At 48.9% G+C, this 26,953-nt stretch overlaps 1 protein-coding gene across 2 annotated transcripts; it reads left to right on the top strand.

Annotated features, from left to right (window-relative positions):
* On the top strand, positions 1–26,953 carry LOC129545566 (integrin alpha-X). Of its 2 annotated transcripts, XM_088832933.1 has the most exons (31): positions 1–151; positions 733–835; positions 1,304–1,407; positions 1,698–1,768; positions 1,921–2,035; positions 4,043–4,173; positions 4,301–4,443; positions 4,668–4,818; positions 5,120–5,270; positions 5,715–5,788; positions 5,946–6,075; positions 6,201–6,343; positions 6,508–6,648; positions 6,740–6,949; positions 9,164–9,294; positions 9,416–9,573; positions 9,718–9,872; positions 10,582–10,713; positions 10,803–10,876; positions 11,096–11,237; positions 20,666–20,782; positions 20,870–20,949; positions 21,036–21,119; positions 22,423–22,501; positions 22,610–22,717; positions 23,069–23,152; positions 23,357–23,470; positions 23,621–23,722; positions 23,995–24,105; positions 24,859–24,953; positions 25,099–26,953. In XM_088832933.1, exons 1-31 carry the CDS (start codon positions 91–93, stop codon positions 25,106–25,108), a joined length of 3,504 nt encoding a protein of 1,167 aa, XP_088689059.1. In that variant the 5' UTR covers positions 1–90; the 3' UTR covers positions 25,109–26,953. The 2 variants fall into 2 exon arrangements, with proteins under 2 accessions (XP_088689059.1, XP_055265901.2); XM_055409926.2 differs by having other exon boundaries at positions 24,859–26,953.

The raw sequence follows: 26,953 nt of genomic DNA, 5'->3' as shown, positions 1-26,953 counted from the left end.
TCTCTGCGTCTGGCCTCCTGAGCCTCTCTCTGCTCACTGGCTTCCTTAGCATCTTGGTCCAGCTCTTCCCTTTGGGGGTCAAGTGCTCTGATGCCCACATCTGACCTTCTTGTCATGACCGGGACCCGGGTTGTTCTCTTCCTGTTGATGGGTAAGCCGAGGGTCACGATGGGGAGGAGAACATGGGGGTCGAGCTAGGGAGAGAGCCAAGAATGCACTTTTCGAACTCAGACTTCAGGGGAGGGATCTGGAGTTATACCAGGTTGAGGATCTGGGGTTTGTGGTCAAGAGGATACTGAATCAATTTTAGGGGTGTTCAAGAGAAAATGCTGGAAGAGAGGCCAGTTACCTGGACAATGCAGAAGTGTCTCAAGGAGGCAGAACAAGTCAATCGTGTGCTCTGTCCCCCGCATCTGTTTGGCCCCAAGTTTTCTGAATTCTCCTTCATGGGAGCCCTGAGGGAGGTATGGGGAAAGAGGTCTATTTGGGCGTTGCTCTGTGGAAATGGAGAACTGAAACTTGATAGCAGACTAGTGGAGGAACAGCTATCTCTGGACCATCTGAAGGAGGCAAACAGGGCCGAGAGACGCCTGAGCCTGGGGGTCGAGAAGCCCAGGAAATGCTGGGGCATCATGCCTGGAGGGGATCGTGGGGGGAGGTTGCCTGGGAGCCAGGAAGATGGGGAAGGTGGGAGACCCTTCCTCAAAGCTGTCTCCTCACCTTCCTTCCCAGCCCCGGTGTCCTCTCTCTGCTTCAACTTGGACACAGAGCAACCGACAACCTTCCGTGTGGACAGCCCTGGGTTTGGACACAGTGTGGTCCAATATGACCAATGGTGAGGACAGTGTGGTGTCTTTGGCTTTCATAAACTCCTTCCCTACTCAGGGCTGGTCTCTCCCCACATCCCTCCCTTTATTCACAAACTCTGCTCTACCTACCATGGCAATTTCCCCTAAGGCTATGAAGAACTGGACTGAAGAAAGGACATCTTGCCATGTCAATGACCACAGCTAACTTCATTTTCTAATTGAGCAATCACTAAGTGCCAGGCACCTTTGGACGGGCACTGATTTCATCCTCACAGCAACCATATGATGTTGGAAGCCACCACTCAACAAGTGTTTACTGAACATCTATTACTATATGTCTCAGGAGCCAGACATATACTAGAGAACGAAAGAAACCAAAATCTCTCTCATGTGGAATTTAAATTGTTATTAATCTCCACTTTACAGATGAGGAAACTGAGGCTTAGAGAGGGAAAGCAAACTGACCTTAGCGGCCATGTTCTTTTTCCCCCCAGGCTGGTGGTTGGAGCCCCTCAGGAGGTAAAGGCTGCCAATCAAACAGGCGGCCTCTACTGGTGCAACTACAGCATAGGCAGGTGTGAGGCCATCCCTCTGCAGGGTGAGTGGCTGCCCATGGCTGGCACCCAGGTTCGGGCTCCCATGCTCTGTGGGTCTGTGGGGAACACAGGAGACTCACTCCCTGACTTCAGCTCTGTCTGCAGACCCTGAGCCTCAGACAGGCCTCCTGACCCTCCCACAGTCTCCCCTCCCATCCCACCCCTGCGCCCCCATAGCTCCATCAAGACCTGAAAACTCCCTTCACCTGTCAGACCTCTTCATCTCCCAGAGTTGAGGTGCCCCCTGCCTCCTCTGACCTGAAGGTAACTGTGCATACATCTGTGCTCTCAGTGCCTCCAGAGGCTGTGAACATGTCCCTGGGGCTGTCCATGGCGGCCACCACCAACCCCTTTCGGCTGCTGGTGAGTTGCCCTGGGTCACGGGAGCATCCTGAGAGAACGCGTGGGGACCTGGGGCTCTAGTGCTGGGGGTCTCGTGCAGGGTGGAGGTGCTGGGACAGGAGGGTGTGACGGTAGCAGGGACAACCCTTCCCACCAAGCCCCTCTGTCCCCAGGCCTGTGGCCCCACTGTGCACCACACATGCCAAGAGAACATGCACTTGACCGGGATCTGCTTTCTGCTGACCTCCCCGTTCCGGCAGGATGAGAGGATCCCGGCTGCCCTGCAGGGTGTGTTTGGGGCCACTGAGTCCTTTGAGGAACCTACCCACATCTGACAGGGGCTTGCCGTGGGGCCAGGAACACTCTTACCAGAGTGGATAAACCAGAGGGATCCAGAAAAAAAAAAATTTCGCTGGAGGGCACAGTGATTCCAAACATGCCTGGAGAGGTCACCACCTGCTTTTACACCTGCCTCATCACTGTCCCAGTGCAGGGTGTTTCTAGGGCCTTTCTCTCTCTGAGCTTCGATGCCCTTGTCTGTTTGATGGGAATAATAGCACATCTGACACTGTGAATAACACAGATGGTCCACGGCCAGGGTTTAGCACAGTGCCTCAGTGGTGAGGGCTCAGTTTATGCCAGCTGCTACAATTTTTAGAGTGAAGGACGTTTATTTTCACCCATTGTACCCTGTGGTATATAACCAATTGATTTGTGCAGCAGGCTGGGAAAGGGTAATGAGGATACAGGCAGTCTGGGCAGTGTGCCTGTATGTGTGTGTATGTTTGTATATGTGTGTATATGTGTACACGCATGTCTGTATATGTATGTGTATAAGAGTGATGTATATATATATTTATGTATGTTTGTGTGTGTGTTGTGTGTATGTGTGTTTTTATGTGTGTGTATGTGTATGTAATGTATGCATGTATTTGTGTGTGTTGTGTGTATGTTTATTCATCTGTGTGTATGTATATGTGTGTGATGTTTACATGTATTTGTGCATGTTGTATGTTTTCATGCGTGTTTGTGTGTGTATGAGTGTGATGTATGTATATATGTGTTTGTGCATGTTGTGTATGTTTGTGTGTGTTGATATGTATGTGTACGAGTGTGTGTATGTGTCTATATATTTGTGTGTGTTGTATGTATGTTTGTGTGTTATATGTATGTTTGTGTGTGTGGTGTATGTATACATGTGTGTGTGAGTACAGGTTGAGGACCCGGCTTCCCCTGTGCTGATGGGGATGGGGGATGAGGAGGTGAAACAGTAAGCTTCTCAGACCCCACCTGGGGCAGACCAAGGCCCCTTCTTGGTTTCACATTCACACCCAGGCCCCTGGGGAGACTGACATCCGGGGCCTTGACTGGGGTGCCCCTCCCAACACCTCCTAGGCCCCTGGGCTTCCACCAGGACACCCCTCTTTCTGCTGGGAAGCCTCAGGGGCAGAAGGAGGAAGCTAGGGGCTAAACAGGAATCTCCATCAGAGAGCCAAGTCAAGCGGGACTCCCTCTTCTTTTTTTTAAAAAATTATTGATTTAGTATTTATGTTATTTTTGTCTGCCCTGGGTCTTCATTGCTGCTCAAGAACTTTCTCTAGTCGTGGCGGGCGGGGGCGGGGCGGCGGCGGGGAGGGTGGGGGCGTGGCGAGGAGGTGGGGGAGGGTGGTGCTACTCTGTGGCAGTGCATAGGCTTCTCAGTTTCCGCGGCTTCTCTTGTTGTGGATCACGGCCTCTAGGATGCACCGGCTTCAGTAACTGCGTTGTGCAGGCTTAGTTGCCCCACAGCATGTGGGATCTTCCAGGACCAGGGATCTAACCGTGTCTCCTGTATTGGCAGGCAGATTCTTAACCACTGGTCCACCAGGGAAATCCCCGAGCTGTCTCTTCTGAGGATGGATTTTGTTTATATATTTAACAAAAGTAGTTTGGTGCTGACCCTGAGCCAGGGGCTGGAGCAGTGTCCTTTTATTGCTGGACAGTGGAGACGGTGGGATAGAAGGTGGAGAAAGGCCCGGGGGAGGGGCACGGACAGTCGAGGCAGAAGGAGCGGCCCCAGCCTCTCACCATCTGGACTGGACGAATTGTCACTTTTTTGAACTAAACTGAATCAACCAGGGGTGAGCAGCTGAATCACAGATGTGGCCTCTTTAGAGACTTTGGGAGACGGACCGAGGAACCCTGTTCCAGGCAGGAGTCAGGGCAGCTCCTGGGAGGGAAACTCCTCGTCTTGTGGCCAGGAGACCCGGACTTTGTGAGTGTCCCTCTGGGGACTGGTGCCATCTCCTCCCCCAGAGTGCCCAAGGCAGGATCAGGACATCGCCTTTCTGATCGACGGCTCAGGCAGCATCTCCTCCAGAGATTTTGAGAAAATGTTGAACTTCGTGAAGGCCGTGATGAGCCAGTTCCAGCGTCCCAGCTCCCAGGTGTGCCCCCACGGGAGGGAAGGCTCGGGTGTAGCCCCGCCCCCGCCCCGCCCCGGAGGAGGCTTGTGGGAGGAGCCACGAGGGGCGTGGCCTCGGCCTGACCCTCAACGCTGCTCGGTCCTCCCAGTTCTCCCTAGTGCAGTTCTCCAACAAGTTCAAGGAGCACTTCACTTTCAAAGACTTCGCTACCAGCTCAGACCCACTAAACCTGAATTCCGTCCAGCAGCTGGGCGGGCTGACGTTCACGGCCTCAGCCATCCGATTGATCACGTGAGTCCTGACTCTGTCCTCCCCTAAAGCATCTGAGTCCTCCTTCAGGGCCCCTTCTGTCTCGGTGAGGAAGGGAGAGGTGGGCACTGAAATTCAGTCTGTGGTCTCCTGACCAAGCCAGGGGCCTCCGGGTGGGACAGAGCATCCCCTCGTCCTCACAAAGGCATCAGGGGCCAAGCAGCGGCTCTGTTCACTGGCCTCTGGACCCTCATCTTCTCTGACAGAGATCGACTGCTCAGTGCCGCCTACGGGGCCCGAGAAGATGCCTCCAAAATCCTCATCGTCATCACCGATGGGGAGAAAACAGAAAAACTGGATTACAAGGATGTCATTCCCTCGGCTGAGGCCGCCGGCATCATCCGCTATGCAATTGGGGTAGGATAGCGGGATGCCCTTACTCTGCCTCCTCCCCTCAGGTCTTCTTAAGGCAACTTCCCTTTCAAGGACAGAAGCCCCCAGTTCTCTTAGCTTCTTCTGCCTTCAGGATGAAAACTTTGTCCCAGCCTGGGGGGCATCCTTTTCTTTAAACTCCTCCATGCTGTCTGAGCCTCATTTTTCTTGCCTGTTCGCGGGCTGTAATTATATTAACCTTGCAGGGTTACTGGAGCAGCCCAGCATCCAGCAGGCATGTTATAGTTCGGATTATTTTCACTGAGTTGGTCTTTGCTGGGGACAGGTGGGATCAGCATTTCGATACAGAAATTCCTTTCAAGAATTAATCGACATTGCCTCCACACCCTCTGAAGAGCATGTATTTCAAGTGGAGAACTTTGATGCTTTGCGAGACATTCAGAAACAACTGAAAGAGAAGATTTTTGCCATTGAGGGTAAGTCAGAGGTGGAATTTCTCGCTTCAGAAGCCCTCACCTATAAATCCTTTTTTTCTAGAACCTGGACTCCTTTGCCGTGGGCCAGTTCCTCCCTTTGGGTATTTAGGCTCCAACATGAGATCCTCTTGGGCTTCCTCAGTGACTCAGCGGTAAAGAATCCGCTTGCAACTCAGGAGCCACAGAAGACGTGGGTTTGATCCCTGGGTCAAGAAGACCCCCTGGAGGAGGGCATGGCAACCCACTCCACTATTCTTGTCTGGAGAATCCCATGCATTGAGGAGCCTGGCAGGCTACAGTACATGGGGTCACATAGCATCGGAGACGACTGAAGCGATCTAGCACACAGCACACACATGAGATCCTCTTAAAGATGAGATTCTCCTTGAACTTAGCAAAGCTTGTCTTTCCCCCATAGAACCTAGGTGTCATACCTTTCCCCAGGTACGCAGACCATAAGCAGTAGTTCCTTCGAATTGGAGATGTCTCAGGAGGGCTTCAGTGCTGTGTTCACGACTGTGAGTGGGACCCCTTTCAGCCCATTGATGTAGGGTTCAGCAGAGACGGAGGAGGGAAGGCAAGAGTGGGCATCCGATCAGTGGGCGGAGTCAGAATATTTCTTCAGAATAGGCTGTCTTCTTCCCAGCTGCTCACCCTGGAATCCTTTCCTCCCAGGATGGACCGGTTCTGGGGGCTGTGGGGAGCTTCAGCTGGTCTGGAGGTGCCTTCCTGTACCCTCAAAATAAGAACGCCATCTTCATCAACATGTCCCAGGAGCACGTGGACATGAGGGACTCTTACCTGGGTGAGACAAGGCTGCGGTTGGGGGCTGGGCAGGAGATGGGCTGCCTGGGGAGGGCAGGGGCCCGGGGGTGGGGGATGAGGTAACGGGGCTGGGAAAGCCTCGGTGCTGAGCCCTGGCCCCTTCAGGTTACTCCACAGAGCTGGCCCTCTGGAGGGGGGAGCAGAGCCTGATCCTGGGGGCCCCCCGCCATCAGCACACGGGGAAGGCAGTCCTCTTCACCCAGGCGTCCAGGCAGTGGAGGCCGAAGGCTGAAGTCACAGGGACCCAGGTTGAGTGTGGAGGGGGTCTCCAGGGGCAGAGAAGGAGGAGAGGAAGGGGGTGCAGGGCCTGTGTGGGAGGTGTGGGTGTCTGGGGAGAGGCGGGACCTGGCCCAGGGGGCGTGCCCCTGGCAGAGGGCAGACAGGATGACTCCCGACTCTGCCCTCCATCCAGATCGGCTCCTACTTCGGGGCCTCCCTCTGCTCCGTGGACGTGAATGGAGATAGTAGCTCCGACCTGGTCCTCATCGGGGCCCCCCATTTCTACGAGCAGACCCAGGGGGGCCAGGTGTCCGTGTGCCCCTTTCCCCGGGGGGTGAGTAGTGATGAGACCCGGGCTGGGTGGGGTCTGGGTGTGGGTGGAGGGGTCGCCTGGGGTGGGACCTGACACTATTTTCTTTCTGCAGAGAGCTAAGTGGCAGTGTGATGCTGTCCTGCGAGGGGAGCCGGGCCACCCCTGGGGTCGCTTTGGGGCAGCCCTGACAGCGCTGGGGGATGTGAATGGGGACAGACTGGCGGATGTGGTCATTGGGGCCCCGGGAGAGCAGGAGAACCAGGGTGCTGTCTACCTGTTCCATGGAACCTCAGAGCTGGGCATCAGCCCCTCCCACAGCCAGGTGAGTCTTGGTCACAGTCCCTGCTGCCACAAAACCTCCTGCTGGCACCTTCCTGTCTTTGACACTGCCACCTGGAAAATTCTTCTTTCCCTCATCTTACCTCTTTTGCTTAGAACTGGGCACGTAGTAGGCATCAAGCAAAATCTGTGGAGCTTTGGAAATGGAAACATTGGTAATTCTTTAATTTGTATAGGCAGATTCTTGGTGGCTCAGATGGTAATGAATCTTCCTGCAATGCAAGAGATTTGATCCCTGGGTTTGATTCCTGGGTTGGGAAGATCCCCTGGAGAAGGAAAAGGCAACCCACTCCAGTACTCTTGCCTGGAGAATTCCATGGACAGAGGAGCCTGGTGGGCTACACTCCACTGGGTCACAAAGAGTTGGACACAACTGAGCGACTAACATTACTTTGTATGTGACTTGATACTTTCTCCACCCAAGTCTTTTCATCCCCTAGCAGTTTTACCCCATACATAGGCCAGGCATTAGCAAAGACATTTTAAAGACGAAATCTGGGGCATGGAGAAGAGAAATGCCTTGACCTGTCCAAGGTTTATAGTGGATCAAGAATCGTGGTGAGGGAGATTCCAACCTCTTGTCTCTGACTGGGTGCTCCACCTCTATCTGGCTCGCTTTGCCAATCTGTTTAGTTCTGGGAGCCTCAGTTTGCCTGTCCGCCTACCCCTTCATCTCCCTGGATGTTATGACTTTATTGTTTCCTGCCACCAGATACCCATAGGCAGGAGCCCTTCACTGGGTGGGCCAGGCTGAGAAGGGAGGGCAAAAGTTAAGGAAGTCTCAGTTAAAAAAATAAGCAAAAGATCTGAAAAGACTTTTCTTCAAAGGTGATATACAAAGGATCAATTCACATGTAAGAAGATGTTCAGTCATTAGTTATCAGTTATCAGGAAGTCAAAACCACAATGAAACATCACTTCACACCTACTAGGATGGTTGGAATCAGAAAGACAGATGATAACAAGCATTGATGAGGGTGTGAAAGTATGTGGCATACTCAACCCCTGTAAGTGGGAATGTAAAATGATGCAGCTACTTTGGAAAACAGCTCTTCAAAAGGTTAAACTAGAGTTACTGGGTGACCCGGAAGTTCCACCCAAGAGAATTAAAAACATGTCCATACACAAAAAAGTTACACATGATTGTTTATATTAGTGTTATATGTAACAACCAAAAGGGGGAAATAATCAGAATGCCCATCCACTGTTGAACAGGTAAAGAGAATGTGATGTACCCACTCAGTGGCATATTATTCAGCCACGAAAAGAATGAAACACTGCCACATGCTGCATGTGTCAGCAACATGCTCCAACATGGATGCACCCTGAAAGCATTACGCTTAGTGAAAGAAGCTAGATCCATCAAAGGACCACATATTGTGTGATTCTGTTTACATGAAATGTCCAGAATAGGCAAATCCACACAGTCAGAAAGTGGATTATTGGTTGTCAGGGGCAAGGGGTAGAGGAGAATGAGGGACATGGGGGTGGCTGCTGAGGGACCCTTCTAGCTCTGATACTCATCATGGTAAGTTACTGAGTGGTGACCACATGCCAGGTGCTGTTCTAAGAACTCTATGAATTAGTTCGCTTAGTGCTCCGAGGTGTTATCATCCTAGATGAGGGATGAGGAAACTGAGCTACAGAAAGACTGACTCCTGGCCTAAGATCTCATGGCTCATAAGTGAAGGAGCCAGAATAGGAACCCAAGATAAACTAGCCAAGTGAATGAAGGAAGGTCAGGTCACCAGGCCAGTCTTTCTAGCTCCGCTTCTTCATTTATGTCCTAGAAATCTTTTGTCTCTAGTCACTGTTTCTCTACTCCCACTTCCTCTTTTTAGGTACTTCTCGGAGTTGTCTTTTTTTACAGCTCACCCCTTCATTCTGTCTCCCTCATCCCCTCTTCCCTGTCCCTCTTGTTGCTTCTGTTCAACTTATTTTTCTCACCCTCAACCTGCCTTGGGTTTCCCTGGCGACTCAGTGGTGAAGAACTCACCTGCTGATTCAGGAGAGGCGGGCTGGATCCCTGGGTCAGGAAGATCCCCTGGAGAAAGAAATGGCAACCCATTCCACTCTTCTTGCCTGGGAAATCCCATGGACAGAAGATCCCAGTGGGCTATAGCCCATGGGGTCGCAAAAGAGTCAGACACGACTAAACAATAACAACAACCTGATTTGCCGCTCCCTCTCTGGCCAGCGGGTCACAGGCGCCCAGCTCTCCCCCAGCCTCCAGTATTTCGGGCAGTCGCTGAGCGGGGGTCAGGACCTCACCCAGGATGGACTGGCAGACTTGGCCGTGGGGGCCCAGGGGCACGCATTGCTGCTCAGGTGAGAACACATACCCCCTGGGTGGTCCCAGGTCTGTGAGAGCACCAGCCTCTCTAACCACCCTCCCTGGTTGTCCTACCAGAACCAGGGGCTTGTCCTCAGCTCAGTGTTCTGCCCACAGGACCAGACCTGTGCTCAAGATGTGGGCGAACATTCACATCACACCCGCAGAGATTGCCAGGTCTGTGTATGAGTGTCAGCAGCCGATGACCTCTCCCCATGATCTGGGCGAGGCCATTATCTGCCTCCATGTTTCCCAAAGTTCCAAGAACCAGCTGGGTGAGTCGTTTGCCCCCTGACCCAGGATGACCTGACCCTGGGAGTCCCCAGGCCCAAGGCTCCTGTCTCCTCCCTTGCCCCTTGCCCACTTGGGGAGTTCCTCTTTCTCTCGCAGCCTTTTCCATCCCCCACTTTCCCCTACAGTTAACCTCCAAAGCATTGTGACCTTTGACCTAACCCTTGACCCTGGCCGCCTGAGTCCTCGTGCCATCTTCCAAGAGTCGAGAACTCGCAATCTGACCCGTGTTCGAGAGCTGGGGCTGAAGCAGCACTGCGAGGCTGTGAGGTTGCTCCTTCCGGTGAGGGGTCCTGGAGAGGGAGGCAACTCTGAGGCTGGTGGGAGGGACGCAGGGATGTGTTCTGGTCCTCGTCTTGGCTCCGCCCCCAAATGGCAAGTGGAAATCAGGAAGGGCTTAACATAGGTTAGCTGAACGACTCAGGGAGTGAAGAAGGATGGATGAGGTTGGTTGCATCAGCCAGAGGCTACACGGCTGGATTTCAGGTAGAAGCCTTCGGCTGCTTCAGAGAGCCATGGGGCATTGGGCTGGGATTCTTTTATCCAGCCACTCTTTTATCGAGACAGGTCCTGTCCTCGACACCAGGGAGCCAGCATTGGACAAAACGATCGTGATCAGGGGGAGCTGTGGGGGAAGATCAGAAGCGAATCAAATTCCTAGATAATAGATGTCGATAATATTCCTAGGTAATAGATAATAGTGATGAAAGAGAGATAAAGCTGGAGAGAGAACAGAGAGGATTTCAGGGGGCTATGGGGAACAGTCTGGGGAGACCTTGAGTAGAGTGAGGGAGCCCATGGGAGGCTGGGGGAAGGATGCTCAAGATGAAGGACAACCACAGCAGGGTTTCCACATGCAGATCCTAGTGATGAGCGTTTATGAGGGGCTGTGGGTTGGTGCCATTGTTACTCCATTTTACGAATGAGGAGACAGGATGCAGCTGGTGGCTGTGAGGGTGCGTTTCTTGCTTCCTCCTGTATCCATCCCCCAGGAATGTGTGGAGGACTCAGTGACCCCCATCATCTTGCGTCTCAACTTCTCCCTGGTGGGCAAGCCCATCTCTAGCCTAAGAAACCTCCAGCCTATGCTGGCAGTGGACGCCCAGAGATACTTCACAACCTCTGTGAGTCCTGGGGTTGGCCTTTCCCAGAGGGGTTGGAGGGGGTGGACTCTAGATCTTGAGGGAAAACCCTGCTTTGCCTTCCCTCTCAGCTCCCCTTTGAGAAGAACTGTGGCGCGGATCACGTCTGCCAGGATGACCTCAGCATCTCCTTTGGGGTCTCAGAGTGAGTGTCCAGCCTCTTAGACCTACCCTGGTTCCCCAACCCCCGCTCCCCGGAACCTAGGGCTCCTGTCCCTGGCTCTTCCTAACGTCTCTACCCAGGGCTCTGGACCCAGACACACTGTCCCTGTCTCTCCCCCCACTTTCCCACTCTGCATTTCATCCCCACCCCATTTTCAGCCTCCGTCACAGAATCACCTTCTCGCCTCTGCCCCAATGTTAGCTTGAAGACCCTGATCGTGGGGAGTAACCTGGAGCTGAACTTGAAAGTGAGAGTATGGAATGATGGTGAGGACTCCTATGGAACTGCAGTCACCTTCTTCTACCCTCCAGGGTTGTCTTACCGACGTGTGACCGGGGGCCAGGTACTGTCCCCTCTGGGGAAGGAAAGGCTGATGGCAGGGGGCCAGCAGAGACTCCTGTGTTGGGCTCAATGCTCAGGCAGGTCTTCATCTGTTTAGCATTCTTGAAAGCCAAGAGGGCTGGACTAATCACGGTTAGATGGATGTGGTTGTGTTTGCTGTGGCATGCTTCAATTCATTCTGTGTTCAGCTCTGAGCCTGGCATTTTAAGAATGACTGTCAGGAATCAGTTCCCAGGAGGATACTAATGTGAGGAGCGCAGGGACCCTGTCTTTTATTTCTTTGTATTACACATGGTATAACTATTTCTGTTTCAAAGGAGAACATATCTCAGCCTTCAAATATTTTAAAACACTGTTCTGGGGAATTCCCTGGTGGTTCAGTGGTTAGAACACAGGGTTTTTCACTGCCATGGCCCAAGTTCAATCCCTGGTCGGGGAAAACTAAGATTCCAAAAGCCTTATGGCTCAGAAAATAAAATAGAAAAGAAAAAATTAAATAAAATACTGTCCTGTGGAATAATGAGTTGGACTTATTGGTTACTCTAGATCAGAGCTTGGCACACTTTATCCATAAAGGGCTGGAGAATAGATATTTCAGTTTTGTGGGCCACACAATGTCTTCATTCTTGCTGATGTAAAGTGAAAGCAGCCATTGGCAATATGTGTATGAATGAGCATGGCTGTGTTCCAATAAAACTTTTTTTTTTTTTAATTTTAATTTATTTTATTGGAGGCAAATTACCTTTCATTAATATATTGGTTGGTTTTGCGATACATTGACATGAATCCGCCCCAGGTGTACATGTGCTCTCCCTCCCGAACCCCCCTCCCACCTCCCTCCTCCCCATATCCTCCCCCCATGTCATTCCCCTGCACCAGCCCCAGGCATCCTGCATCATGCGTCGAACCTGGACTGGTCACATATGCTAATATACATGCTACAATGCCATTCTCCCCAATCATCCCACCTTCACCCTCTCCCACAGAGTCCCAAAGACTGTTCTATATGTCTATGTCTCTTTTGCAGTCTCGTACACAGGTTTCAGGTTTCCATCTTTCTAAATTCCATATATATGCGTCAGTATACTATATTGATGTTTTTCTTTCTGGCTTACTTCACTCTGTATAATTGGCTCCAATTTCATCCACCTCATTAAAACTGATTCAAATGCATTTTTCTTGATGGCTGAAAAATACTCCATTGTGTATATGTACCAAAGCTTTCTTATCCATTCATCTGCAGATGGACATCTAGGTTGCTTCCATGCCCTGGCTATTATAAACAGTGCTGCAATGAACATTGGCGTACATGTGTCTCTTTCAATTCTGGTTTCCTCGGTGTGTATGCCCAGGAGTGCAATTGCTGGATCATATGGCAGTTCTATTTCCAGTTTTTTGAGGAATCTCCACACTGTTCTCCAAAGTGGCTGTACTAGTTTGCATTCCCACCAACAGTGTAAGAGGGTTCCTTTCTCTCCACACCCTCTCCAGCATTTATTGCATGTAGACTTTTGGATAGCAGCCATTCTGACTGGTGTGAAATGGTATCTCATTGTGGTTTTGATTTGCATTTCTCTGATTATGAGGGATGTTGAGCATTTTTTCATGTGTTTGTTAGCCATCTTAATGTCTTCTTTGGAGAAATGTCTGTTTAGTTCTTTGGCCCATTTTTTGATTGGGTCACTTAGTTTTCTGGAATTGAGCTGCAGGAGCTGCTTGTATATTTTGGAGATTAATCCTTTATCAGTTGCTTCATTTGCTATTATTTTCTCCCATTCTGAAGGCTGTCTTTTCACCTTGCTTAGAGTTTCTTTTGCTGTGCAGAAGCTTTTGATTTTAATTAGGTCCCATTTGTTTATTTTTGCTTTTATTTCCAATATTCTGGGAGGTGGGTCTTGGAGGATCCTGCTGTGATTTATGTCAGAGAGTGTTTTGCCTACGTTCTCCTCTAGGAGTTTTATAGTATCTGGCCTTACATTTAGCTCTCTAATCCATTTTGAGTTTATTTTTGTGTATGGTGTTAGGAAGTGTTCTAATTTCATTCTTTTACAAGTGGCTGACCAGTTTTCCCAGCACCACTTGTTAAAGAGACTGTCTTTTGTCCATTTTATATTCTTGCCTCCTTTGTCAAAGATAAGGTGTCCATAGGTGCGTGGGTTTATCTCTGGGCTTTCTATTTTGTTCCATTGATCTATATTTCTGTCTTTATGCCAGTACCATACTGTCTTGATGACTGTGGCTTTGTAGTAGAGCCTGAAGTCTGGCAGGTTAATTCCTCCAGTTCCATTTTTCTTCTTCAAGATTGCTTTGGCTATTCGAGGTTTTTTGTATTTCCATACAAACTGTGAGATTATTTGTTCTAATTCTGTGAAAAATATCGTTGGTAGCTTGATAGGGATTGCATTGAATGTATAAATTACTTTGGGTAGTATACTCATTTTCACAATATTTATTCTTCCAATCCACGAACACGGTATATTTCTCCATCTATTAGTGTCCTCTTTGATTACTTTCACTAGTGTTTTGTAGTTTTCTATGTACAAGTCTTTTGTTTCCTTAGGTAGATATATTCCTAAGTATTTAATTCTTTTCATTGCAACAGTGAATGGAATAGTTTCTTTAATGTCTCTTTCTATTTTCTCATTATTAGTGTATAGGAATGCAAGGGATTTCTGTGTGTTCATTTTATATCCTGCAACTTTACTGTATTCATTGATTAGCTCTAGTAGTTTTCTGGTAGAGTCTTTAGGGTTTTCTGTGTAGAGGATCATGTCATCAGCGAACAGTGAAAGTTTTACTTCTTCTTTTCCAATTTGTATTCCTTTTATGTCTTTTTCTGCTCTGATTGCTGTAGCCAAAACTTCCAGAACTATGTTGAATAGTAGTGGTGAGAGTGGGCACCCTTGTCTTGTTCCTGACTTTAGGGGAAATGCTTTCAGTTTTTCACCACTGAGGATAATGTTTGCTATGGGTTTGTCGTATATAGCTTTTATTATGTTGAGATATGTCCCTTCTATTCCCACTTTCTGGAGAGTTTTTATCATAAATGGATATTGTATTTTGTCAAAGGCTTTCTCTGCATCTATTGAGATAATCATATGATTTTTATTTTTCAGTTTGTTAATGTGGTGTATTACGTTGATTGATTTGCGGATATTGAAGAATCCTTGCATTCCTGGGATAAAGCCCACTTGGTCATGATGTATGATCTTTTTAATATGTTGTTGGATTCTGATTGCTAGAATTTTGTTAAGGATTTTTGCATCTATGTTCATCAGTGATATTGGCCTGTAGTTTTCTTTTTTTGTGGGATCTTTACCAGGTTTTGGGATTAGGGTGATAGTGGCCTCATAGAATGAGTTTGGAAGTTTTCCTTCCTCAGCAATTTTCTGAAAGAGTTTGAGTAGAATAGGTGTTAGCTCTTCACTAAATTTTTGGTAGAATTCAGCTGTGAAGCCGTCTGGACCTGGGCTTTTGTTTGCTGGAAGCTTTCCGATTACTTCCTCTATTTCCGTGCTTGTGATGGGTCTGTTCAGATTTTCTATTTCTTCCTGGTTCAGTTTTGGCAAGGTGTACTTTTCTAGGAATTTGTCCATTTCTTCCAAGTTATTCATTTTATTGCCATATAATTGCTGATAGTATTCTCTAATAATCCTTTGTATTTCTGTGTTGTCAGTTGTGATTTCTCCCTTTTCATTTCTAATTTTATTGATTTGGTTCTTCTCCCTTTCTTTCTTGATAAGTCTGGCTAGTGGTTTGTCAATTTTATTTACCTTCTCAAAGAACCAGCTTTTGGCTTTGTTGATTTTTGCTATGGTCTCTTTTGTTTCTTTTGCATTTATCTCTGCCCTAATTTTTATGATTTCTTTCCTTCTGCTAACCCTGGGGTTCTCCATTTCTTCCTTTTCTAGTTTCTTTAGATGTAGAGTTAGGTTATTTAGTTGACTTTTTTCTTGTTTCTTGAGGTGTGCCTGTATTGCTATGAACTTCCCCCTTAGCACTGCTTTTACAGTGTCCCAGAGGTTTTGGGTTGTTGTGTTTTCATTTTCATTCATTTCTATGCATATTTTAATTTCTCTTTTGATTTCTTCTATGATTTGTTCATTATTCAGCAGCGTGTTGTTCAGCCTCCATATGTTGGCATTTTTAATAGTTTTTCTCCCGTAATTGAGATCTAGTCTTACTGCATTGTGGTCAGAAAAGATGCTTGGAATGATTTCAATTTTTTTGAATTTACCAAGGCTGGATTTATGGCCCAGGATGTGATCTATCCTGGAAAAGGTTCTGTGTGCGCTTGAGAAAAAGGTGAAGTTCATTGTTTTGGGGTGAAATGTCCTATAGATATCTATTAGGTCTAACTGGTCTATTGTATCATTTAAAGTTTGTGTTTCTTTGTTAATTTTCTGTTTAGTTGATCTATCCATAGATGTAAGTGGGGTATTAAAATCTCCCACTATTATTGTGTTATTGTTAATTTCCCCTTTCATAATTGTTAGTAATTGTTTTACATATTGCAGTGCTCCAATGTTGGGTGCATAAATATTTAGAATCGTTATATCTTCATCTTGGATTGATCCTTTGATCATTATGTAGTTTCCTTCTTTGTCTCTTTTCACAGCCTTTGTTTTAAAATCAATTTTATCTGATATGAGTATTGCTACTCCTGCTTTCTTTTGGTCTCTATTTGCGTGGAATATCTTTTTCCAGCCCTTCACTTTCAGTCTGTATGTGTCCCTCGATTTGAGGTGGGTCTCTTGTAGACAACATATAAGGGGGTCTTGTTTTTGTATCCATTCAACCAGCCTTTGTCTTTTGGTTGGGGCATTCAACCCATTTACGTTTAAGGTGATTATTGATAAATATGATCCTGTTGCCATTTTCATTATTGTTTGGGTTCAAGTTTATATACCCTTTCTGTGTTTCCAGTCTAGAGAAGATCCTTTAGTATTTGTTGGAGAGCTGGTTTGGTGATGCTGAATTCTCTCAGCTTTTGCTTGTCTGTAAAGCTTTTGATTTCTCCTTCACATTTGAATGAGATCCTTGCTGGGTATAGTAATCTGGGCTGTAGGTTATTTTCTTTCATCACTTTAAGTATGTCTTGCCATTCCCTCCTGGCCTGAAGAGTTTCTGCTGAAAGATCAGCTGTTATCCTTATGGGGATCCCCTTGTGTGTTATTTGTTGTTTTTCCCTTGCTGCTTGTAATATTTTTTCTTTGTGTTTGATCTTTGTTAATTTGATTAATATGTGCCTTGGGGTATTTCGCCTTGGGTTTATCCTGTTAGGGGCTCTCTGTGTTTCTTGGACTTGGGTGATTATTTCCTTCCCCATTTTAGGGAAATTTTCAACTATTATCTCCTCGAGTGTTCTCTCATGGTCTTTCTTTTTGTCTTCTTCTTCTGGGACTCCTATGATTCGAATGTTGGGGCATTTAATATTGTCCCATATGTCTTTAATATTGTGCTCATTTCTTTTAATTCGTTTTTCTTTTTCCGTCTCTGTTTCATTTATTTCTACAATTCTATCTTCTAGCTCGCTTATCCTGTCTTCTGCCTCCGTTATTCTACTGTTTGTGCCCTCGAGAGTGTTTTTGATCTCGTCTATTGTATTATTCATTGTATATTGACTCTTTTTTATTTCCTCTAATTCTTTATTGAACATTTCTTCCATCTTCTCCATCCTTTTCTCCAGTTTATTTATCTGTAACTCCATTTTGCTTTCCAGATTTTGAATCATTTTCACAATTAAAATTCGAAATTCTTTATCGGGTAGGTTCCCTATATCTTCCTCTTTTGTTTGTGTTGGTGGGCATTTATCCTGTTCCTTTACTTGTTGGGTATTTCTCTGCCTCTTCATCTTGCTTATATTGCTGTGTTCGGGTGGCCTTTCTGTCTTCTGACAGTCTGTGGAGTTCTCTTTATTATGTAGTTGCCTCGTTATGTGTGGGGTTGGATGGGTGACTTGCCAAGGTTCCCTGGTTAGGGAAGCTTGAGTAGATGTTCTGGTGGGTGGAACTGGATTTCTTCTCTCTGGAGTGCAAGGAAGTGTCCAATAATGAGTTTGAGATGTCCGTGGGTTTGGGGTGGCTTTGGGCAGCCTGTATATTGAAGTTCAGTGCTATTCTCCTGTGTTGCTGGATAGCTTGCGTAGTATGTCTTTCACTGAAACTTGTTGACCCTTGGGTGGTGCCTGGTTTCAGTGTATGTATGGAGGCCTTTGATGAGTACCTATCAATTAATGTTCTCTGGAACCGGAGATCTCTGGTGTTCTCAGGATTTGGCCTTAAGCCTCTGCCTCTGGTTTTCAGTCTTATTCTTGCAGGAGGCTCAAGGCTTCTCCCTCTTCTGTTTTCTGGTCTCCTCAGTGTCTAATTACCGTCCTGACTCCAGGATGCGGTGGTGGACACTTTTTTTTTTTTTTTCCCCCAGGCTCTCCTATTCAGTCCTGCTGTAGGGAGGGAGGAACAACTAACAAATACCCCTGGCGTCTGTGGGGAGTGCTCGCGGTGTCTCGGCTACACTGGGAATGCTCCCGCTCGAGGCGTGTGTGCTTTCCCTGTTTATGCTGCTTAGGCTTTAGTTTGCTCTGCTGCAAGCTGTCCGCGGCTGGCGCTGGGTTGCATGTACTTCCCAGGTCTGATTGGCTCAGGTTCAGGTCCTCGGGTACTCGACAAAGGCAGACTTGGCTGGGCCTGCGTTTTGTGCCTTCCCCGGTCCTAGCAGCTCAGGTGACCAGATGTTTGGCGAGCGCAGTCGCTGCAACTTATCGCCTTCCCGGTCCCCGCCGCTCGGTTTTCTGGGAGTACAACCGGTGCAGTTTCTCAGGTGGATATCGACCGGCCCGAACCCAAGAAGTCCTGGCCAGCAAGGAAGCTTGCCTGCAGCTTGGCACGGGAAGCCTCTCTGGGGCCGCGGCTGCCCCCGCCCCGGCGCTGGCTGCCCTCCCCGCCCGCGTCGGCGGGGGCTGGGGCGCCCAAGCCCGGTTCTCCCTCCAAGCGCGGGCGCCGGCTCTCCCTCCAAGCGCGGGCGCCGGCTCTCCCTCTACGCGCGGGCGCCGGCTCTCCCTCCAAGCGCGGGCGCCGGCTCTCCCTCTACGCGCGGGCGCCGGCTCTCCCTCCAAGCGCGGGCGCCTGCTCTCCCTCTAAGCACCGCCGCCGCTGGCTCTCCCTCTGAGCGCTGCTGCCGGCGCCTCCCTGCCCAGCCCCCGCCTGCTAGTGAGGGGCGCGGGAGTCTGCGCAGCTTCTCCGTTGAGAGTTTCCTCTGGGCACTTAGTCTGTGAGTTTTAATTATTTATGTCTTTTGTCTCCCAGTTATGCGGCCCTCTGAGGATCCACTCGCCAGTGTTTCCAGGTGTTTGGAAACTTCCTCTTTTTTTTTTTTTAATCCTCCCTTCCCGGGAGGGAGCTCCGTCCCTCCCTCTTTTGTCTCTCTTTTTATCTTTTTATCTATTTCCTACCTCCTTTCAACGACTATGGGCTGCTTTTCTGAGTGCCTGATGTCCTCTGCCGGTATTCAGAAGATTTTTTGTGGGATTTACTCAGCGTTCAAATGTTCTTTTGTTGATTTTGTTGGGGGGAAAGTGGCCGCCCTGTCCTATTCCTCCGCCATCTTCCCAATAAAACTTTATTTATACAAATTGGTGCTGCCATATGGCAATCCCTGTTCTAGAAGACAGAACCAGGACCACAGGGAGTCAAAGAGAGATTTTTAACAAACATTTTATTATGAAAAATTGTGTTAAGCATTTACGAAAGAAGAGAGTGGTTCAACAAACCTCCTCCTAAATTATTGCCCAGATTCAACAATCATCAGCATTTTCTTACATTGTTTCACCTGTTTTTACCCCCTCTTGGTTTAAATATTTTAAAACCAATCCCAGACACCCTGTCATCACACATCTTCCTGTTTCACTGTTCTGGACAGTAGAACTGTCTTACATGACCCCATAGCCATGATCACACCCAATGAAATGAATAATTTCTTGGTATTTAGACCATAATCAAATTTCCTTAGTTGTCTCAAATATATCCTTTTAAGTGGTTTATTTGAACCAGCATTTAAACTAGATCCACATTTTATGTTTGGTTGTTCTCCCATGTGTCTCTTAAGCCAGTCTTCCCAATGGAAGCTTACTTTGATCAATGCCTGAAGAAATACATGATGAAGGTATTTCTAGGAATGTTTGTCTAGGAATGACAAACTCCAGCTTCCTTGTGAGGGCGAACATCCTATCACTGGAGGTACTTCTAGACACACCAACTAGATGCCATGTGTGGACCTTTTTCGGATAGAGCTTTATTTACTTTTTAAAAATATTTATTTGGCTACACTGGGTCTTATTTGTGGCATATGGGATCTACTTCCCTGACCAGGGATTGAATCCAGGCCCTCTGCGTTGGGAGTGTAGAGTCACAATCACTGGACCACCAAGGAAGTACCAGACATTGCTTCTAAAAATGAGCTATAGCATTCACATTTTTGGATACAATTTAGAATGACTTCCGTCTATGGGGTTACACAGAGTCGGACACAACTGAAGTGACTTAGCAGCAGCAGCAACATGACTTGGATATCAGCTGATCTTCAGGAGTTATTGTTGATTTTGTTGAGTCTTGTGCTTATGTTAAAAAATGCCTTTATCTGTTGGTGGTATACACTGAAGTCTTTCCAGATCGAAAGTATGTGATATTAGGAATGTGCTTTAAATAATTCAGGGGAGAAAAAGTGGAAAACAGGTGAACAAAACAGAGTAGAAAAATGTTGGTAATTTAATCTGAGTGATGGGGGTTGCTGCTGCTGCTAAGTCACTTCAGTCCCGTGGTATGATTTACCTTGTCTTTCCACTTTTCAGTAGATTTGAAATTTTCATAATGCAAATCTTTTAAAAAGAACTGTGAATTAAAAAAAGGGGAAATGCTATTAACAATAAATCTGGGTTTTCTACCTTAAGAGGAAGTTTGACCAGACAGTGTTTAAGGATTTTTTAAAAATTTTTAAGTCACACCAATTTCTTTATTTTTGGCTGTGCTGGGTCTTCGTTGCTGTGGGAGGGCTTTTCTCTTATTACAGTGATCGGGGCTACTCTGTATTTGAGGTGCTTGGGATTCTCATTGCAGTGGCTTCTCTTGTTGTGGAGCATGGGATCTAGGGCCCCAGGGCCCCAGTAGTTGTGGTTCCTGGACTCCAGAGCACAGACTCAGTATTACATAGGCTTAGTTGCCCTGAGGCATATGGAATCTTCCAGGATCAGGGATCAAACCTGTGTCCCCTGCATTGCAAGGCAGCTTCTCAACCACTGGACCACCAGGGAAGCCCCAAAATTTAAAACAAAACATAACCTTAAGGTAAATTGCAGGTAACTGTCACTTCTGTATAGTTTTGTCGGGACACTAACAAGTTCTCACCTACCTTAGTTCATCTGTGCTTTCCCAGAACCATCTGCAGTCGCGTTCCCTGCGCCTGACCTGTGACAGCGCCCCCGCTGGGACCCAGGGCACCCGAAGCACCCGCTGTGGCGTCAGCCACCTCATCTTCCCTGAGGGTGCCCAGGTTAGCCTCGCTTCTGCCCACGCCTCCTCCCCGGCCCCACACAGTCCCACTCGTTGGTGACCTCCTCCCATTTCTGCCTCCTCCCAGATCACCTTCACAGTTACCTTTCACGTCTCCCCCACGGCCACCCTGGGAGACAAGCTGCTTCTTGCCGCCAATGTGAGCAGGTGAGCTGGGCCAGGCCAAGGGCAGCGCCCCTCCCTCTCAGTCTCCTCCCCTAAGGAACTTGCCAGCTGGGGTCCTCTTTTTCCAGTGAGAATAACAGCCCCAAGACAAGCAAGACCACCTTCCAGCTGGAGCTCCCCGTGAAGTATGCCGTCTACACCGTGATCAGCAGGTGCCACACCACGACCTCCAAGGGGTCCTCACCCATCAGGCAGTGGGGCGTGGGGAATTCTCTCTCTCTGTAGGAGCTGAACCTCTGCCAAGTTTAAGTTTGTTTGTTTTGTTTTATTTTGACCGTGCTGGGTCTTCGTTGCGGTGCTCAGGCTTTCTCTAGTCGCAGCTCACGGGCTTAGTGGCCCCATGGCATGTGGGATCTTAGTTCCCCGGTCCCCTGCATTGGAAAGTGGATTCTTACCCACTGGACCACCAGGGAAGTCCCCCAAATTTAAGTTTTATCGCTCCCTTTTAATAAGTAGATGATACCGCTAGCAGCACTTACTAATCAATCAAATGCTTTTTGTGGCTATTGAGAATAATAATTATGATGTCATTATCATTCTAGCCCACATTTAATAGAGGCCCCAGGACCAGCTGGGGTGTTTTGGAGGGGCCCTGCTTAGAGAAGGGTGACTCTTCAGAGTGGGAGTGAGGGTTTGAAGTCCTTTGGTGCAGGTGAAGGGCAAGTATGCAAGGAGTGGAGTGGGGCAGGGGAAGGGGCACGGAAGTGAGAGCAGCCCCCCTGGTGAGGGGCCAGGCTGGGGCCCGAGGGCAGCTTCGAGGTGTGGTTACACTGATACCCAGTGGAGAGTCTGTGTTGGGCCCACCCCTGCCTCCAAACCCCAGGCCCAGAAAAGCTGAGGAGGGAATTCTCTGGTGGTCCTGTGGCTAAGACTCTGAGGTTTCATTGCCAAGGCAGCAGGTTTGATCCCTGGTCAAGGAACTAAGAGCTCACAAGCAGAAAGGTAGAACAAGAGAGAGGGAGGGAGGGAGAAAGGAAGGAAGGAAGAAAGAAAAACTGGGGAAACAGGAGAGACGGGCCCCAGGGAAGACCCCAGGGAGCCAGAAGGGGTGGGTCCAGTAGACTCAGCCTGAGTCTCCCTCCACCTTCGTCGTGTCCCACCCGCCCATCTGGCCTCCTCCGAGTCCACAGAGGCCCGGAAGGAAGAGCCAGGCACAGAGAGGTCAGGCCCTGGCCCCTCCCCCTGGGTCAGACAGAGCTCTCAGCAGTCCCTGGGACCCCACTCCCCTGCCTGGCTGCCCTGGTGGTCTCCTTTCCAGACAGCCTCTGCAGGAAGCCTGCACCCAGCCTGCAGCCCAGCCCACCTCCCTGAACCCTCTGGTTACCCCAAGTCAGCTACTCGCTCCCGACCAGCCCGGGGGCCCTCTGACCACCCGTCCTGTCACCCCCCAACCCCGAGTCTCCTCAGGAGGCCCTGATGGAACTTCTCATCCGCCCCTGCCTCCTCTCCCCGCAGCCACGAACAATCCACCAAGTACCTCAACTTCTCAGCCTCACAGGAAGAGGGCAGCAGGGAAGCCCAGCACAGATACCAGGCACGTGTGGTGACTTGGGAGCGGGGCCTGGGGCGGGGGGCCCAGGAGCCCGAGATCCGGGAGGGCAGGGAGCTCGGCGTGATCGTGGCCTCACCGCCCTCCGTGCAGGTGAATAACCTGGGGCAGAGGGAGCTGCCTGTCAGCATCGGCATCTCAGTGCCCGTGGAGCTGAACCGGGTGGCTGTGTGGAAAGACATAGAGGTCCTCAACCCCCAGGTACTCACAAGACTCTGTGGGTCCTCCATTAACGCCCTCTCCCTGGACTCCCTGTGGTTTTTTGGTTGTTGTTCTTTAGTGGCTCAGTCGTGTCCAACTCTTTTGCGACCCCATAGACTGTAGCCCACCAGGCTCCCCTATCTGTGGGATTTTCCAGGCAAGAATCCTGGAGTGGGTTGCCATTTCCTCCTCCAGGGGATCTTTCCCAATGCAGGGATCGAACCTGCATCTCCCTCATTGGCGGGCGGATCCTTTACCACTGAGCCACCAGGGAAGCCCTGCCTGGACTCCTCGGTCTTCGTGAGTCCCTGATGACCCCTCACTTGCTTTCTCCCTGTGACTTTTTCCTAGAACCCCTCCATTCAGTGCTCTTCAGAGAGAACAGCACCCACCGAGTCTGACTTCCTGACCCACTTTAAGAAGAAGCCTGTCCTGGTGAGAAGGCCCTGGGTGGTCTCCCACTGGAAGCCACACTTCAGAGGGATTTGATTCAGGAATATGTATTATATCAGATGGATGTCTGCTGAACAGCCTGCTTGAGCTCCAACATGGCAGCTCCTCTCAAATCAGACAGTTGAATGCTGCCTTCTACCTTCAAACCCATCTTTCCCTGGCCTGACGCCACTTCTCTGTCTCCAGGACTGCTCCATCGCTGACTGCCTGAGGTTCCGCTGTGACATCCCCTCCTTCGGCGTCCAGGAGGAACTTGACTTCATCCTGAAGGGCAACCTCAGCTTCCGCTGGGTCAGCCAGGTGTGTAGCTCTAAGAGCAGAGTCCCTTCCCAGATTCAGGTGGAGCCTGATGTGTCTGTGCCTACCTCAAGCCAGGGCGTTTCTCTATCCCCGAGCCCTCCTGCCCATCCAACTACAGCTAGTTCCCAGTTTTCCTCTTCTCTTTTGCAGACACAGCAGAAGAAGGTGCTGGTTGTGAGCGTGGCTGAAATCACCTTCAACAGACTCGTGTATTCTCAGCTTCCAGGACAGGAGACATTTTTGAGAGCTCAGGTAGTGACCATGTGGTAGGCAGTGGCTGGGCTGGTCAGACAGTTCCAGATGCTAAATCCGTGATGCTGAGTAGCGGGCTTGCAAGCCTGGAGAGAGGCAGGATGGATGGAGATCCCCAGGCAGGACAGCAGTTCCTAAGCCCATGAGTCCTTCTGTATCCCACCCGTTGGAGCGGAGCCTGATGAAGGAGGGGAGGGAGTTCAAGGGGACCTGGGAGGAGTCTGGGACAGCAGGAGTCCTGAGCCTTTCTGATGGGGTCATCTCCACTCCAGACAGAGATGGTGCTGGAGAAGTATGAGGTCTACAACCCCATCCCCCTCATTGTGGGCAGCTCTGTGGGAGGACTGCTGCTCCTGGCCCTCATCACAGCCCTCCTGTACAAGGTGAGTGCTTTTATCCCACTCCTGACACCACCAGCATTTGATCCCACTCTTCCTATAGTGTAAGAAAGACCTCACCATGGAGTCAAGCCCACAGTCTTCCTAAAGAGATCCCTTCCCACCTGTGACATCTATTGTTGTTGTTTAGTCGCTAAGTCGTGTTTGACTCTTTTGCTACCCCATGGACTGCAGCCCACCAGGTTCCTCTGTCCATGGGATTTTCCAGGCAAGAATACTGGAGTGGGTTGCCATTTCTTTCTCCCAGGGGATCTTCCCAACCCAGGGATTGAACCCCCGTCTCCTGCATTGCTGGTGAATTCTTTACTGCTGAGCCACCAGGGAAACCACCTGTGACATCACCCGTCCCCAGTGGACTCCATGTCTTTCGGTCTGATTCTCAAGCCTCCTCTAATCTGTCTCCATTTCTTTTCCGCTCTTCTTCACCTCTTTACATGTTTCCCTGGAAGGCAAATTAGAACGTGAAAGCCCTGGATTTGATGTTGATGCCACCACTGATTCTTTCCTTGGCCATTGGCATGTGTTTGGTCCATGATGGGTCTTGGTTTCTCATTCTGAAGGTGGTTCTACCCAGCTCACAGAACCGTGGCAGAGTCTCAATGACACTGTTAATTTAAAGTTCCTAATATAGTGCTGGAACATAGGGTTCCAGAAATGGTGATCACTGATCCTCTCCATCATCTCTTTTCTTCTTGTCCGCTGGACTTCCTGATTTTTTTTCTCCTTCCTCCTTAACAGGTTGGTTTCTTCAAACGTCAGTACAAGGAAATGATGGAAGAAGCAAACAAACAGACTGTCCCAGAAAATGAGACAGGAGACCCCCAAGTTGCCCAGTAAGATACTACCTCCCATTGTCCTATTGTCTCATCTGAGAGTTCCCTGGCCTTCCCGCTTTTGCCCGATAAGAAACTACCTCCTGTTTGCCTTTGAACCTGCTCTCCCCTGAGAGATTCCCTAGCCTTGTTACTCTCACCCCAGTCAGGCCTGATGGGGAAGAAGCATCCCAAGTGAGGGGAGCTGGGATCAGCTGCTTTCTGTCCTTGGGAGGATGCAGTGTGTTTGCACAAATCACCTTGCCTGGGAGGAGGCATTGGTCTTGTCAAGGCTCCAGCTGGAAATCCCAGGACAGGATCCCTGCTGTGCAACCTGAGGACTTGACTTGGAATTTCTACCTAGAAATCCATGGACAAAAGCCTCAGGCTCCAGACTCTGTTCCTCCACTAACCACTGATGATCTTCCTAGAATACAGGACTAAGCCTGGCACGCATGCTCATCCGTCCTCAGTGGGTCCCCCTTACTCGCAGTGTAACTTCTGAACTCCCCAGCTTGTGAAGCGATACACAAATGCTTCTCACAAGCCCTGGGATGTACTGAAGAGGACATCGTTTGCATATGGTTGGTGACTGGAGAGCACTTTGCACTCCTCTCCCCGGCACCCGCTGCCCCCAGATAAGGTCATTCTTGTTATAATGCCGCCTCTCTCAGCATAACGCTCAACATGGAGCCTGTGCCGAGCTGGGAGTCAACACACAGCAGGCCATCCGCTGTCTGGACAGATCCTACTGCTGCTTCCAATAAGGTGCTCGGGCCACGTGGATATTTTAATTAGAAAAACAGAAGGGGAGGCAGTTGACCATGTGATTTGAGGGGAAGCCCCAAATTATCACCCCATCCACCATAGAGTCCCAAACCCTTTTGAACTGGGAAGTTTGGGGATCTCCAGAAGGACCTGTTATGATGAAATTCATTAAGCTGGGCTCCAACTTAGACCTTAGGAGAACTGGGGTTTAGAGTGTTGTTTTTCAAAATGTGCTCCACAAACCTCCAAAGGTTTCCTAAATGCTGTTTCAGAGGGGAAAAATAAAGACAAGAAACAATTTTAAACCCATGCAGCTCACACATTTGATCCCAGTGACTTTCACAGAAATCCTGCCATCTCCTTATAATTGTGCTCCTAAAGCTTGTCCCTGGGCTCCGAGGACGGTAGTTTAACATTCAGGCAGTGGTGCTATTTTCATATAATATTCCTGTGCGTGTTATTGTTTCCCTTCATTATATGTGCAATTTTCATGGTTTCTATTGTGTTGTGTTATATCCCCAAATCACAAAAATGGACCAATGGCTCAAAAATTATTCATCGAGGGATAAATATTGTGATTAAAAAATAAAATAGAATTGCTGCAACTAGAACAATGTCATCAAAATCAGTACTGAGCGAGATTGCACTTCACATTACTATCAGTTCAGTTCAGTTCAGTTCAGTCACTCAGTCGTGTCCGACTCTTTGCGACCCCATGAATCACAACACGCCAGGCCTCCCTGTCCATCACCAACTCCCGGATTTCACTCAAACTCACGTCCATCGAGTCAGTGATGCCATCCAGCCATCTCATTCTCTGTTGTCCCCTTCTCCTCCTGCCCCCAATCCGTCCCAGCGTCAGAGTCTTTTCCAGTGAGTCAACTCTTCGCATGAGGTGGCCAAAATATTGGAGTTTCAGCTTTAGCATCAATCCTTCCAATGAACACCCAGGACTGATCTCTTTTAGAATGGACTGGTTGGATCTCCTTGCAGTCCAAGGGACTCTCAAGAGTCTTCTCCAACACCACAGTTCAAAAGCATCAATTCTTCGGCGACCAGCTTTCTTCACAGTCCAACTCTCACCTACATACGTGACCACTGGAAAAACCACAGCCTTGACTAGACGGAACTTTGTTGGCAAAGTAATGTCTCTGCTTTTTAATATGCTAATAGGTTGGTCATAACACATTACTATAGACATGTATGAATGCTGGGTTGAGTGATTGTGAGCTGAGAAATTAAAATGTGTCTAG

This window comes from Moschus berezovskii, chromosome 27 (assembly GCF_049115385.1).
Source record: "Moschus berezovskii isolate FMDL1 chromosome 27, NW_MosBer_1.0, whole genome shotgun sequence".
Classification (NCBI taxonomy): Eukaryota; Metazoa; Chordata; class Mammalia; order Artiodactyla; family Moschidae; genus Moschus; species Moschus berezovskii.
The sequence above is the reverse complement of the archived record's forward strand: the minus strand, read 5'-3'. Positions and strand labels throughout refer to the sequence as shown.

Coding starts and splice junctions, on each gene's coding strand:
- LOC129545566 (XM_088832933.1), top strand. CDS start 91: ATGCCCACATCTGACCTTCTTGTCATGACCGGGACCCGGGTTGTTCTC. Junction 6,076..6,200: donor CATGAGGGACTCTTACCTGG/GTGAGACAAGGC, acceptor TGGCCCCTTCAG/GTTACTCCACAGAGCTGGCC. Junction 22,718..23,068: donor TAGAGGTCCTCAACCCCCAG/GTACTCACAAGA, acceptor ACTTTTTCCTAG/AACCCCTCCATTCAGTGCTC.